General features: G+C 45.8%; 1 protein-coding gene across 4 annotated transcripts in view; it reads left to right on the top strand.

Moving 5' to 3' along the window:
- The window catches only part of FAM222B (family with sequence similarity 222 member B), a 36,264-nt gene extending 25,831 nt beyond the window's left edge, over nucleotides 1-10,433 (top strand). For 2 of the 4 annotated variants that reach the window (XM_079324730.1, XM_079324731.1), the window contains exons 2-3: nucleotides 12-139; nucleotides 6,208-10,433. In XM_079324730.1, the coding sequence (XP_079180856.1) occupies nucleotides 58-139; nucleotides 6,208-7,772 (1,647 nt within the window). In that variant the 5' untranslated portion in view covers nucleotides 12-57 and the 3' untranslated portion in view covers nucleotides 7,773-10,433. The remainder of the gene's footprint in view (nucleotides 1-11; nucleotides 140-6,207) is intronic. The other 2 variants (XM_079324733.1, XM_079324732.1) reach the window with 1 other exon arrangement.
- Nucleotides 10,434-13,141: the final 2,708 nt, after the last annotated feature.

The raw sequence follows: 13,141 nt of genomic DNA on the forward strand, positions 1-13,141 counted from the left end.
TGTTGTTGCAGTGTGCAGAGGAGTGAATGCCCCATGTTGTGTTAGTGCCTGTCTGCCATGCTGGCCTGTCTGCCAGGACCAGGCGACCTCTCCTTTCAGCTTCTTTCTTACACGCAGATGAACACTGGACTTCAGAAATGTGAGTGATGTTTTGTCTGCAGGATGTGGTTAACTGTTAAATCTGGCTCTGCTACCACTGTGACATAAACATTTAGGATACAGTGGAAAAAACTATTTAATGTAGAATCTTTCTTTTGTTACGCCTTCAAGGCATCTGTCAATAAAGGCTCTGAGAAACGGCTGTAGATGTTCACATGTGTGCAGCTCCTCTGTTCCTGGCTCTGCAATGGTTAATTTTAACCTCAGCAGGATGCAGCAAGTGAGGTTCCTGTGAGATTTGTGCCTCTCTGCTGAAAAGGTTTTGTGCTAAAAGTGTGCCAGCTGTTTTGCTTCTCAGCACAACTTTTTCCTCAATCTTTTTCGTTTCCCTTCGTGCAGTTACTCGTAGACACCAATAAAAGTTGGATCAGTTTAATGCAAACCTTTTGAGGTCAGCAGCTCTTGCTCTACATACCTGGGGCTTATATTGCAAATATTAGTGAGCTAGCCCAGATTACTAAAGTTCAAAGTTTCCGTCTTCTTTCTGATGTCTCTTTGGTGCCTCTGAAAATATGTCTGCAGAGTGCTCTGATAATTCTTTTTTGATAACTTCAGTCATTTTTTTCATACTTGTACTGGTATTTTTAAGAACAACTTGTGCTTGGGAATGTAAGTTTACTGACTAGAGTTTTTTTAACTCTTACTCTGTCTCTCCTCTTTATCACTGAAGTAGCACATTGACTGTTCAGCTGAAATTTCAGAAATGCCAAGGTTTCTATGTAAGGTCTGTGTACTTGGTTCTCAGGGCTGTGACCTGTCTCTTGTATTTTAAATGTGTATTGAGAGATCTCAGTTTGCTTTTAAACCCAAGTGATTTACAGTCCACTTGTAGCTAAGTTGTTCATATAGTGAGGTGTGTGATGCTACAGAAAATAAATAGGGAAGATAATTTTGCATTTAAAGGTGACCTGCTCATCGTTGTGGTCCTGCCAGAAATGACTGACACAGTTCACATACACACCTGAGCTCTCCCCACAGCACTGCTGACTCCATGGGCTTGGTAATTGTAACAACACTTAGCAGTAATAAAAATCCTCACTCACCAAAGGGCTGGTGATGGCATCAGTCTGGGCATCCCCTCCTGTTTCCATTGTGAGCATTGCTGACAGCCTGTGGGGTGAGGACATACCCAGGTCTGTGCATTGCGTGAGATTTCTTTGTCAGAGCTTAGTTCTGAGAGCAAAATGTTGAGGTTCATGTGAGGGCAGCTGTGCATAAATCAGGTATTTGCTAATTACAGCTTTACAAGGCAACATGCTGCTATGTTGGGCAGTTTTCCTCACCTGATGGTACCTGATGCTGTTTCTCAGAGATCTGTAGATCCATGTGCTGAAAGCATTACTGTGTCCTGCTCAGTGAAGAGCTTTGGGAACTGCATTTCAAAGAATTTAGGACATAAAGTAGCTGGCAGGCACGGGCTGGCAGTGGTAATGCTCAGCTGTTGGGTTTGTTCTGATTTATGTGGAAGATGAGGCTGCTGGTACAGACCTTGCTCAGCCCCACTGCAGATGTGGGCACAATTAATTGGTGCATTTCTATTCTGCTGGAGATGCATGAGTAGCCCAGCCCCTGGCCAGGGCAGAGCTGAGTTAATGAGCATTTTTTAATGAACAGTGACTTGTGACTTTTGATGGGGGCTGGAAGCAGGCTGTAATAATAGTGCTGTTGCTTTTGTAAAAGGCACAGAACTCCACAGGATTGCCTTTCTTTGGGCTTACAGTGTTTGTATTAATAATTTCTAAGTGTAATTTTCTGGATCAGACTTTTTATTAGTGCTTAAAAATCCATATTAGCTCAATTACTTTTTTTTTCCATATTCATTCTCTAATAAGAGGCTTTTTCTTACAAGGGGCCTGTGCAGTAGGAGTTTTGGTAGATTAATATGCACATATTTTTTTCCTTTAGAAACTGATGACTAAAGGACTTCCAGTTTCAGGATTTTTTGTTGAATTCCAACCTGAGTTCAGGATAACCCTGGAATTCTTCCTTTTCCACACAGAGGATTTCTCACTGGCCCAGTATTGATATTTTCACTTTCCTCCCAGTGACTCCAGTATAAACCTGACTGGTCAGTTGGGGTAATTAATTGTTTCAAGATTGTTCAGGCTGTGTCTGCAGCTGCTGTTGGACATAGCAGCAGTGCCAAACCTTCTGGGGAGAAAAACAGGGCATTTTTCTGTGACAATGGTGCAAAATCAAGTGAAAGGTGCTCCTTAAGAAGTATTTTGTTGGGAGTGGATATCAGAGAAGAGGAGATTGGACTGAATATGGGATCATCAGCTAAACTGAGTCTTTTTTGGAAGGTTCTTTCTGTAAAGGCTTTAGGGAAACTGCTGAAATTGAGGGTTTTATGCAGAAGCTGGGCACAGCTGGTTCTGGCTTGTCCCAGTGCAGGAGCTCTCATTAGAGCAGCAATCCTGAAGGCCTGTTTGTATTTTGTTTAATGATAATGAAAATTTAACCATAGGCAGCTTTTAAAAGCAGTGGGTTTTAAAGTCTTAATGTGAAAAGCACTTAAAAGATGTTCCATTAGTGCTGAGGTGAGGCAGGGAAATCTGTCTCTTTCCATGACAAAAATAACTCCAGTGGTGAGACCAGGAGTGTGACCAGAGGAATCGCTTGCCACGGGATTAGCAGGAGTTGTGAACTTGCAGCTCATCAGTTTATTGGGGTAATTGCTCATATGCACAGCTTTGCCTTATAATAAACATGAAATAATTACTTGTCAATAAAAGTATTCTGCCTTGCATTCACCATTAGGGAGCTTCCTGGAGCTCATCCCATTGTTTTCCTAATGAAGCTTCTTCCTCTGCCGTTTCCTCATCATTTTATTATGGCCTGATCTGGAATTCTTCCTCTTGCACACAAATAATGATATTCAAATACCAGCATTTTCTTTCAGACTATTCTAGCAGGTTTTCCATTCACTTAGTTACCAGAACTAATTGTTCTTTATTGGTTTGTAGGGAATTTGTATGGAATATTCAGATTCTTGTTCACTGTGTAATGCCTTTCTCCTGATATTTTACTGCTTTAATTATTGCAGTCATGGAATTTTGCCTATGGAACTACTAGCAAAGCACATTGGGGCACCTAGAAATACATCACCTTCAGGCCTGAGTAACATGGCTGAGTTAGCCTGGAGTAAAAGGAGCATCATCTTACCTGTACATAAACCAGGTGATGTTTGGAATGATGGTTGGGTTCAGAAGATCCCATCCAAGAGATTTAAAAGGTGATTTGCATTTGGTAGGATGCCAGACTTGATGCTGGGGTGTCATTTAAGTTTAACAGAGAGGTTGTTCTCTCTCAGAGGAAGGAGTTCTTCCAGATTTGGGTGTAGAGGTGTGTGTGACTGACTGATGGCTGCAGCCTGTTCAAACATCCATGTTTTAGCTGCTTCCTGAAACTTCTCTGTAACAGAAAAACGGATTATTGGGTAAGAGAATACTCAGTGTGTCTGTGTAGTCTTCATATTTAATTTACTGATCTGCCTATAGAAATGTAAACCACACAGGGAAATTTTGATGGCAAAGTCGTCTTAAAGTTTAATTTTTCATTTGAAAATAGAATGTGACAGTGTCTGCAAGCATAACATAAACTGTAACACACACAGGTATGGGATCCTTTGTCCTTTGGTTCTTCTCTGGTTCATAGGGGGTTACCAGGGTCATGTCTTGGGGAAGAAACAGATCTTAATGAGCATGGGCAATGCTAAAAATAAAGGTTGGGAGTTCATGAAGGCCTTGGCTTTTGAGGCAAGGTAATACTGGCAAATGCCATTCGGAGGCTCTCCTCTCCGTTAGGAGCACAGCAGCTCTCTCTAAAGGGCAGATATGAACCACCTGCCTGCAGAGACAGGTACAGGGATGTGCACAGGGAGGATGTTTGGGTTACTGTTTCCTTTGATTAGGAGAAAGGGATGATCTGTGCCAGTGTGTGGACAGCACAGGGAGTACAGGTGTAACCGGCGCCGTGGTACGAGCTGTGCTGGAGATGAAAGACAAACTGCTTGTAAAGCTTCTAATTTCACAAAGATATTTTTAATGCTTCTATAATTAACCTTTCTTTCAGTATCCATTCTATTTTCCATTTCCTGACCTTTCTTTTCTGAAAGTGAGAGCTCTTAAAGCAGAGCTGCTCTCCCTCACCTGTGACAACGGGAAGCTGCAGGATGCAAAGAGAGAAGTGGCTGGTACTCATCTTTTGGAGGCAATTTGCTTGAAAGAATCAGTGGATTTTCAAGAGGAAGGGCTGTTTGCCTGGGAGCAGCAAGCTCTTTGCTGGAGCATTAAATTTCCTTGGGTCAGAAGGCCAGATATGGGGCTGGGGTGTTCTTGGATGGCTGCCACATTCCCTGTTTTCAGCACAGCAAATAGCACTGGGATGCTGAAAAATTTAGGAAAAAAGGATGGGCGTTTTTTTTCCAGTGAACTGTTTGCAAGGTGAGAGGGGGGAAAAATCAAGCAAAAGCTAAATTGGATTGTCAAAGCTGCAAGTCATTATTTGAAGATTATAAAATCAGCAGGAGTCCCATAGGAGTTAGGCAGCAGAGCTGTGGTGGGAAACAGCCCAACTCTCTGCTTGGAATATGATTATGGCAAGAGACACACACACATTTCCCTAGATTTCTGAAGTTCTTTGCAGAAGCAGTTGGAGCTTGTGAGCCAGGTAGGTATCTGACAAATCAGAGGAAGTGAAACCACACCTCTGTCTCCAGAAGCCTTTTGTCTCTGTCTGGGGAGCAGCATGTTTTTAATCCTGCGAGGTAATCACATCATTTTGCCATGTGATGTGAGGATGTTGTCCTTAGCAAGGTGCCACCCTGAAAAGTCAGCTGAAGAAATAATTGCAGGCCATAAAATAATCAGCCTCCTTCCATTTGCTGAGCTTGGGCCGACAAGAGCTTCCTAATGCACAGAAAGACACTTCCAAGTGCTTTCAGATGTCAGCACCTAGGAAAGGAGTGGGGTGTAAATGGAGGCTTGAGCTGAAGCTTTGATGTGGATTAGATTTGCAGGGTAAGGTTTGGTAGTGGGGGATGCAGGAGCTGCTTAAAAACTTCCCCCATTTCTGATGGAGCCAGTGCCAGCTGGCTCCAGGACAGACACACTGCTGGAGCAGCGGATTTAAGAAGGGGGAAAATCCTGCACAGCTGCAGCTGGAGAGAGGAGTGAGAATATGTGAGAGGAACAGCTCTGCACAGACCCCCAGGGCACTGCAGGAGGGGAGAAGGTGCTCCAAGCACCAGAGCAGAGATTCCCATGGAGCCCATGGGGAAGTCCATGGTGAGGCAGCTGTGTCCATCTCCCTGTGCTGTGGAGGTGGAGAAAGTCAGGAGTGAAGAAGGGAGGGGTGGAAGGAAGGGCTTTTAAGATTTGGTTTTATTTCTCATTACTCTACTCTGACTATATTGGTAATAAATTAATTTCTCCAAGTCTGTTTTGCCCATGACAGTAGTTGGCAAATGGTATCTCCCCTTCCTTATTCTGACCCTGTGTTTCTTTTTCCCTGCCCAGCTGAGGAAGGGAGTGACAGAGCAGCTTTGGGGGCACCTGGTGCCCAGCCAGGGTCAGACCACCACAGTATGGTTCCCATCTCAGGATTACAGGGGCTTCATGTTTAATTCATACCTTTCTGATTTTGAATTCCATGATAAAAATACCGAGAATGGTTTGAAGAGCTATGGGGAGGCAGCTTAAATTAAGAGAATAAAAACCAGCCCAGCACTGCAAGCTGTGAGGAATATTTCAGATGGAGACAATTTGATGTTTATAACAGTTTTTGTCCAATTGCAGACATACCCTGATGAGAACATGGTTTTGTTTTGCTCCCCTGGGCAGGTCTTGCCTTAAGCTGAACTGGGGCTTGTGTTGGTCACCAGGTAATAAAGGGAATGAGGTATCTGCTGCAGGACCCGCTGGTCTGGCAGGATGAAGTTTCCTTGCCTCTTGAATCCTTGGAGATTTTCTACCCTTGCTGTGTGACTGTCTTGCCCTGGGGTTGATCCCTTGCTAACCAGAACTGACGAATTTCCTTTCTCCACAGGGGACACTACACAGAAAATGAGATCTGCACAGTATCCTACCCCAGCAGAATTGGATGCTTATGCTAAGAAGGTCGCCAACAATCCCCTGACTATAAAAATCTTTCCAAACAGCGTCAAGGTTCCCCAGAGGAAACACATACGCCGTACTGTGAACGGACTCGATACTTCGGGCCAGAGGTACAGCCCCTACCCATCTCAGGCCACCACCAAAACGGGCCTGCTGGCCATAGTCAAATCCCCAGCGAAAGGGATCATCAAGGACTTTGACGGGACGCGGGCGCGCCTGCTGCCGGAGGCGATGATGAACCCGCCCTCCACGCCCTACGTTGCACCAAGCACTTTACCCCACCCGCAGGCGCTCGCCCGCCAGCAGGCTCTGCAGCATGCACAGACTTTGCCGCACCCCCAGAGCATCCCGCAGCACCCTCAGGGTATTCCACAGGCACCCAGCTTACCGCACCCTCAGGGGATCCCGCAGGCGCTGCCGCACCCGCAGAGCATGCAGCAGCCGCAGGGCTTGCAGCACCCTCAGAGCATGGCACACCAGAGCCTGCAGCACGCCCCCACCCCGCTGCTGCAGCCGGCTTTACATGGAGGCAGAAAGATGCCGGATGCGGACGCGCCGCCGAATGTGACCGTGTCTACCTCAACCATTCCCCTCTCTATGGCTGCCACCCTGCAGCAGAACCAGCCACCGGACCTGAGCAGCATTGTGCACCAGATTAACCAGTTCTGCCAGGCCAGAGCTGGCATTAGCACTACCTCAGTGTGTGAGGGACAGATTGCAAACCCCAGCCCTATAAGTCGCAACCTGCTTATCAATGCAAGTACCAGGGTATCTACTCACAATGTCCCTACACCCATGCCTTCCTGTGTAGTAAACCCTGTCGACCATGCTGCTGCTGCTATTCCTCCTGCCTCTGTTAATGTGCCCATGGTCAATATTAACAGGGTGCCACCCGCCTACCAGAACGAGATCAAATCGGTCGCGTGGAACCAGCACCAGCTTGCACATCTGCAGCAAATGTGTGGGGATGCTGCTGGGCCTGCTGGACTCGCAGGGAAGCACCCTCAGAGAGAGATTGCAGGGCAGAGTTTCCCTGGCAAAACCTCCAACTACCCTCAAGAACTGTGCATGGGCCAGTCCTTCAGCTTGAAGCCCCCCATCGAGAAGCCTACGCCTTCTCCGCCTGTGAACGGGTTGCAGGGACCTTTGCCATACACCAATGGGCACTATTTCCAGCCCCTCTGGAATAACATTCTGCCCACGCCCAACAGTGACAGCTCTGGGTCCCAGGACCTCGCCATGCCTTTCCACGGGGGACAGCCAGCGGGAGCGCCGCTGGATTGTGCAGGAGGAACTCATTACAGAGCTGGAGCTGGCCCATCCAGCCAGAATAATGTGATGCAGACCATGGATTACCTAAGTGGGGACTTCCAGCAGTCCTGCTTCCGAGACCAGAGCATGGCCGTGCTGGGAAAAGTCCATCGGCCTCCCATGAACCGAGCACCTGAACCAACCGATAGTCGAAATCTTCATATTCAACACCCAGGGTATAGATAGGCTGCAGTCACTTTCACAGACAAAAAAAAAAAATTATAGGTTTTAGTCTTAATTTTAATTAATAAGCAAGGCGTTTTTAACTTGCAAACTTGTGTGATCATTATAGTACCCATTGGAAGAAGACATACTGTATATTTAAAGAGCTTTGCTTACATGTTATCTCTCTCCTTTATGCATCAAATATTTAACACGTCTTTTGTGTCAAAGAATTTCATTACACTACTTCACTCCACAGCTGTTTGCTCACCGCAGAGTCCCCCCTTGGTGCAGCTTTTTTTTGGCCTTCTGCTGAGCAGCTCCTCTCTGGACTGAGGTTGAGTTGCTGCAGGGTTTTGCAGCCACGTCTGTTCTCCAGCGAGAGCGAGGTAGCGTAGCTGCTTCCATTTCCATCTCAATTTCCTCACAAGATTAAGAGCAACAGAATTTTGTCAGGGAGTAGGGCTTATTTTCAACTCGAAAGCCCATTTCATTAATGCATTAAACATTGACCATTTGCACTGTCTAGAGGCCTGTGTAATTGAAAAAGAGCCTGCGTTTGAAAAGAGCCTGCTAGGGGTATATATTTAGGCTTTAATAGAGGGAGAAGCTTTTCAGCTGTTTCTTGCCCACGTTTATCATTTAGACTTTGTCCAAAGTCAAAAGTCTCTGGCAGATTTTTCTGACATTTTCTGTTTTCTGGACAGGGTATGGAGGAGGGGAACGGCGGGTTTGGGATGAAGGCAGCCACGGGGAGCTGCCTTTCTTTGTGTTCCCCCTCCCCACTGCCCTGCCACCAGCCTCAAAGCTCGTGTTGTCTGAATCCCTCGCTGCTAGGAGTCTGGCCAGCCTCATGTGAAGGGAATCCAGACCCACTGACAACTCCAAAAAGGGTTCAGCCACTTCTCTGGAAGCTGGAATTACTGTCAGGGTGAGGAGATGTAGCTCAGCCCATCCCCGGTGCAGCGAGCGCGGTCCCGCTGTGGGATGGGAGGTGCTTGGTCTGAATCAAAGCTCTTCTCACAAGCCACTGTGGGATTGACAGTCCCCTGTTCCTCTCCACCAAAACACCCCAGAGGATTTAATGGAACAATTCTTCTCCCTGGGAATTAGTGAAGCTATTTATAGCATCCCTTTTTCCCAGGGTCTCGGTGCCTAACCCCTTCTGTTCCTTCCCCACGTCACTTCCAGCAGCCAGTTGAGTCAGTGACTGTAGGACACTAACTACTGGGTGACCTCAGCATCTTGTTCTCCTCAGTGTACCAAAACATCCCTTTCCTTTCTAACAGCAGAATTTATTGTAAGTAGAAAATTCCTCATCTCTGTTAACGAGATTAATACTTGAACATAATGATCACAATCAAGTTTGGAAATTAAAAAAAAAAATTAAAAAGAGAAAAAAAAAGAAGAAGAAGAAAAAAATTTAAAAAAATAAATGCATTGATTCTTTCTATGTACACTGGCTAAAAAAAATATTGCTCTACACTGTAAGTTTTAAGTGTAATATTTCTGTATGAATGTCGCCTGGTAGTGTGGGTTTGAGTAGCATTGTGTATGGGTGAACCCACTGGCCTCTGCCATCCACTGGCCTCCCTCACAGCCCTTGGAAAAACAAAGCCTTAAGTATTTGCTCCTTGAACTTTCCTTAATGAGCATGGTTTAAAAAAAAATCTTAAAGACATCATACAAAATTTAAAAAAAAAAAAAATTAAAAAAAAGTTTTGAAGTGACGTCATAGTTGGCTAGAGATTCTTAAAAGTTTTTCGTAAATGGGAAAATTAGAAAACATTTATTTGTATTTTTTTAATTTAGAATGTGTAGTCCTGGGCTGTAACAAATATTTAGGTTTCAAAGCTTAGCAGAGTACGTTTTCTGACTCCTTAGTACACTTATATCATGTCATTATTTAAATTCTTTTAAGTGTACTATAACCCGTTCTTTAGTGGTAACTCCTGAGCAAAGTTAAGCAATTTGACTAAAGACAGATTAAATTATGTGTTGGCTTGTGTTGCCTTATATTTAAAAAAAGGAAAAATTGCCTGATTGTGTTATGCCAAATGATAGCAACATGAAGTCCTAATTTATTGTTTATAATCGTATTCCTGCAGTCTTTGTGAAAACTGGTAAATATACATCTATGAAAGAACGAAAATCCTGAGGCTTTTCATGCAATATTTTTCTGAATCCATTCTGTTGGAGCCAGAGTTTGAGTCTGAAGCTGCTTCCCCTCCAGTCTCCTCGTCGTTTTGCCCATCCCAAACCCAACCCAGCGAGGGCTGTGCTCTGACCTCACCCCTCCCTGCCCAGTCAGTCACTGTAGGGTGTTCTGCTACCTGAGTCCGTTCCTTTTTACTAAATAAAACCTTGGCCTCTCCTCTGTTCCGTAGCCTGCTCCAAATCTTAACCCAGACTGTTACTAAAAGCTAATTTTTAACTCTTGCTCTTCTGCCAAGAGCCTGAGCAGAGTCCTGTGCTGTGGTGGTGGCTGCCTGGGAGGTGTTTGGTGGTGTTGGCAGCATGCTGTGAGTTTTTGGGGACTGTTCTGCACAGGTACAGCCACGGCCTCTGAGGCTTTGCCCCGGTACAGCAGGACCGGGAAGCAAAAATCCTGCTGAGACTCATCCAGGTGGGACATTGCTTGAAAAAATAAGAATCATTTTACTATTAAAATATACTGAAACCTTTCCTTTTGGTCTGGGAGTGAGATTTTTCTTTGAACCAACCCTTTTCAGCTCTGCAGCAGCCCTGTTGTGATGGGCTCTCCATCACTGCTCACCCCTAAAGAGAAACACTGTCCTGCCTCATTCCCAGGTGGGATGTTGGGTGGAAATGTTGGTGTAGGTGCCCAGGGTGGGGGTCTGGCTGTGGCACTGTCACCAGGGGGAGGAAGGGAAGAGCCCTTGTGTGGTAGGAGCTGTGCATTGCTCTCCTGGAAACATGGAAAAACCTCTTGTGGTTTTTTATCTCTGCCTGTTGCAGAATTAATTGGAACCAAAAGGTCGGGAATGTTCCTTCTCCCTGGGCTCTCCCAGGGGATTGGTTGGTCACCAACCTGTGGGGCTCACATTGCTGATCCTCTTGCCTTTCCTTTCTGTCCATCTGTCCATCCATGGAGTGCTTTCCCCACCTCTGACTCCAGCACAAGGCTCTGCTCCCTGCTGGGTCCTGGTTGCCTGCTCTGCTCCTTGAGGAATGAGTAAATCTCACCCTCTCAGCAGCAGCATCATCCTCCCCATCCCCTCACCACTCCAGAATCTCAGATGGACATCAGGAAGATCCTGGGAATGATGAACATGAGTGGTGTGAACCCTTCCTCAGGGAATCTGTGTCCTGTGTTTGGAGCAGAAGCTTTGCAGCTGCTCAGCCACAAGCCCAGTTTGTTACAGCCCAAAGTGAACATTCTGTAAAAGACACTGGTGAGTTTTCTTGAAGTTTTCCATGTCAGATGTCTCTGGAGGCCTCAGCTGCTCCCCTGGAAACCAAACTGAGCTGTTTACTGGGGATCACTGGGGAGGGAACTGGGAATTGCTGCTCTGTTTCATTAAACCACAAGTGATTATAAAGGCTGCTGCTTCTGTGCTACGGGTACCAATTAGAATTTTCTTTATTATTCTTTTGTCCACAAGAAAAATAAAAAAAAAAAAAAAAGAAAACTGGTCCCTCTGCCCCTTCTGCTGGTTTTATGCAGTGTGAGTGTGTGGGGCTTGGGTTGTCCCAGTGGGAATTGGGGAAAAGTCTCCATGGGTTTCTGGGATAGGAATGTATCAGGCAGAGTCTGGCTGACTGCTCCAATAAGATGGAAGGTTTGAGAAAAGAGAAGAAGAATCTCAGAGAGAAGGGTGCTGAAATAATGGTTAAAAATAGGAGTTGAGGAGGGGATTTGAGTCCTGCCAAAATTTTAAATGGAATTTTTAACATTTGTAGTCACCTTCCCGAAGGTGGGACCTGACAGGGTTTCCTCCCCTTTCCCAGGACTGTACATCTCATTTAACCTTTGCTTCCTCCTCTTCCAGCCCCATCTCCTGTGCTCACTGCAAACCTGAGCATCAAAATCCCTCTTTCCTACTGTTCCCACTGTTCCCCAAGTACTATGGACATTTGGTTCCCACATGGTTTTCCTGGAATTTGGGCTAAACCAGGCAGCTGAGCCTGGCTGAGCTCAGGCAGGAAGAGCTGTTTGCCCACAGGCACTGCTGCATCCCTCTCCAGCATCTGGAAATTCCAACAGAATCCATCAGAGCTTCTGGGATCCTCTTCTCCTCTGACTCGAAGCTTCTTTGGTATCTGCTTTCTTCATCTGTCCCCCAACAGGAACAATCTCTTCTGCAAGTTTTCAGGAGAGTTTATCATCATCTCTGCAGCCAGTTGGACCTGGAGTGAGGATCTGGTGGAAAAAGGTCCAGCAGGGACTTGGTGTGAGCAGCTGCTGCCTCCACTGAGGAATCACCTGCAGCCACAGCCAAGATGAGGGCTTTGAGTAAAATCCAACATTTTAAAACTTCTCCTTTAGGGCCAAATAGGTTTTTCTTCCAAAGATTTTGACCCAAGGTAGGGAACACCCAGATGTTCTCTGCTAACCCCAGCAGCTCCAGCAGCTTGTGATGTTTGGAGAGGAGCAACACTGGGGATGCTGCAAAAAATTCAGAGCTGGAAAAAATCCTGCTCCTTGTGGGGTCCTGCAGGGTGGAAAAGGAAAGGGGCACTGAGCTGCTGGAGGAGCACGTTGGACACCCTCCAGCAAGAGCTGCCTTTCGGATGCTCTTCAACCTTCAGCAGAGCCAAATTGCAATAAAATTACTGGAGTGTTTTATCTGCTTAGTTTAAGTTAATTTCAAAGCAATTGGGTACAGGCTGTTGATTCTGCTGGGGTGGCTGCAAGCCTGAGAGATGTACCAAAAACAAAGTGAAATTGCACCAAAAAACTGCTGTGAAATCTTGTGAACTTTCACTGCCCTCAGTCCTGGACACAGATGGGGAGGGAAGGGGCCCAGATGAGTCTTTAATAAAGGATGTGCAAAGCAAAATTTTCTCACATTTTTCTCCCTATACAATATCAATGTCTGGAGAACAATAAGCTCAAACAGGGGCTCTGTGGTGTGAGCAGATGAAGTGGTTTTGCCAAAAATCCTCACTGTCTGCAATCCCAGAGGTTAAAAAGGTTTGGGAGTCATTTAGGGCATCTCCACTCTGGTGGGGTCTTACACAGGCAAAGGGCCCTCCAGGTGGGGTCTCCCTTGGTTTTTCAGGTGTTTAATAAGATTTTTCTCTCTTGATTTGAGCATCTTCTGAAATTCCTTCCAGTGTCCCAGCAATGTTGGGAAAAAGGAGCACAAAGTGAGCCGGCAGCACAAACCTTCAGAATAAACCCTCAAACCAACAAGTCGCCAGGAAGT

This window comes from Erithacus rubecula (assembly GCF_903797595.1).
Source record: "Erithacus rubecula genome assembly, chromosome: 22".
Lineage (NCBI taxonomy): Eukaryota > Metazoa > Chordata > Aves > Passeriformes > Muscicapidae > Erithacus > Erithacus rubecula.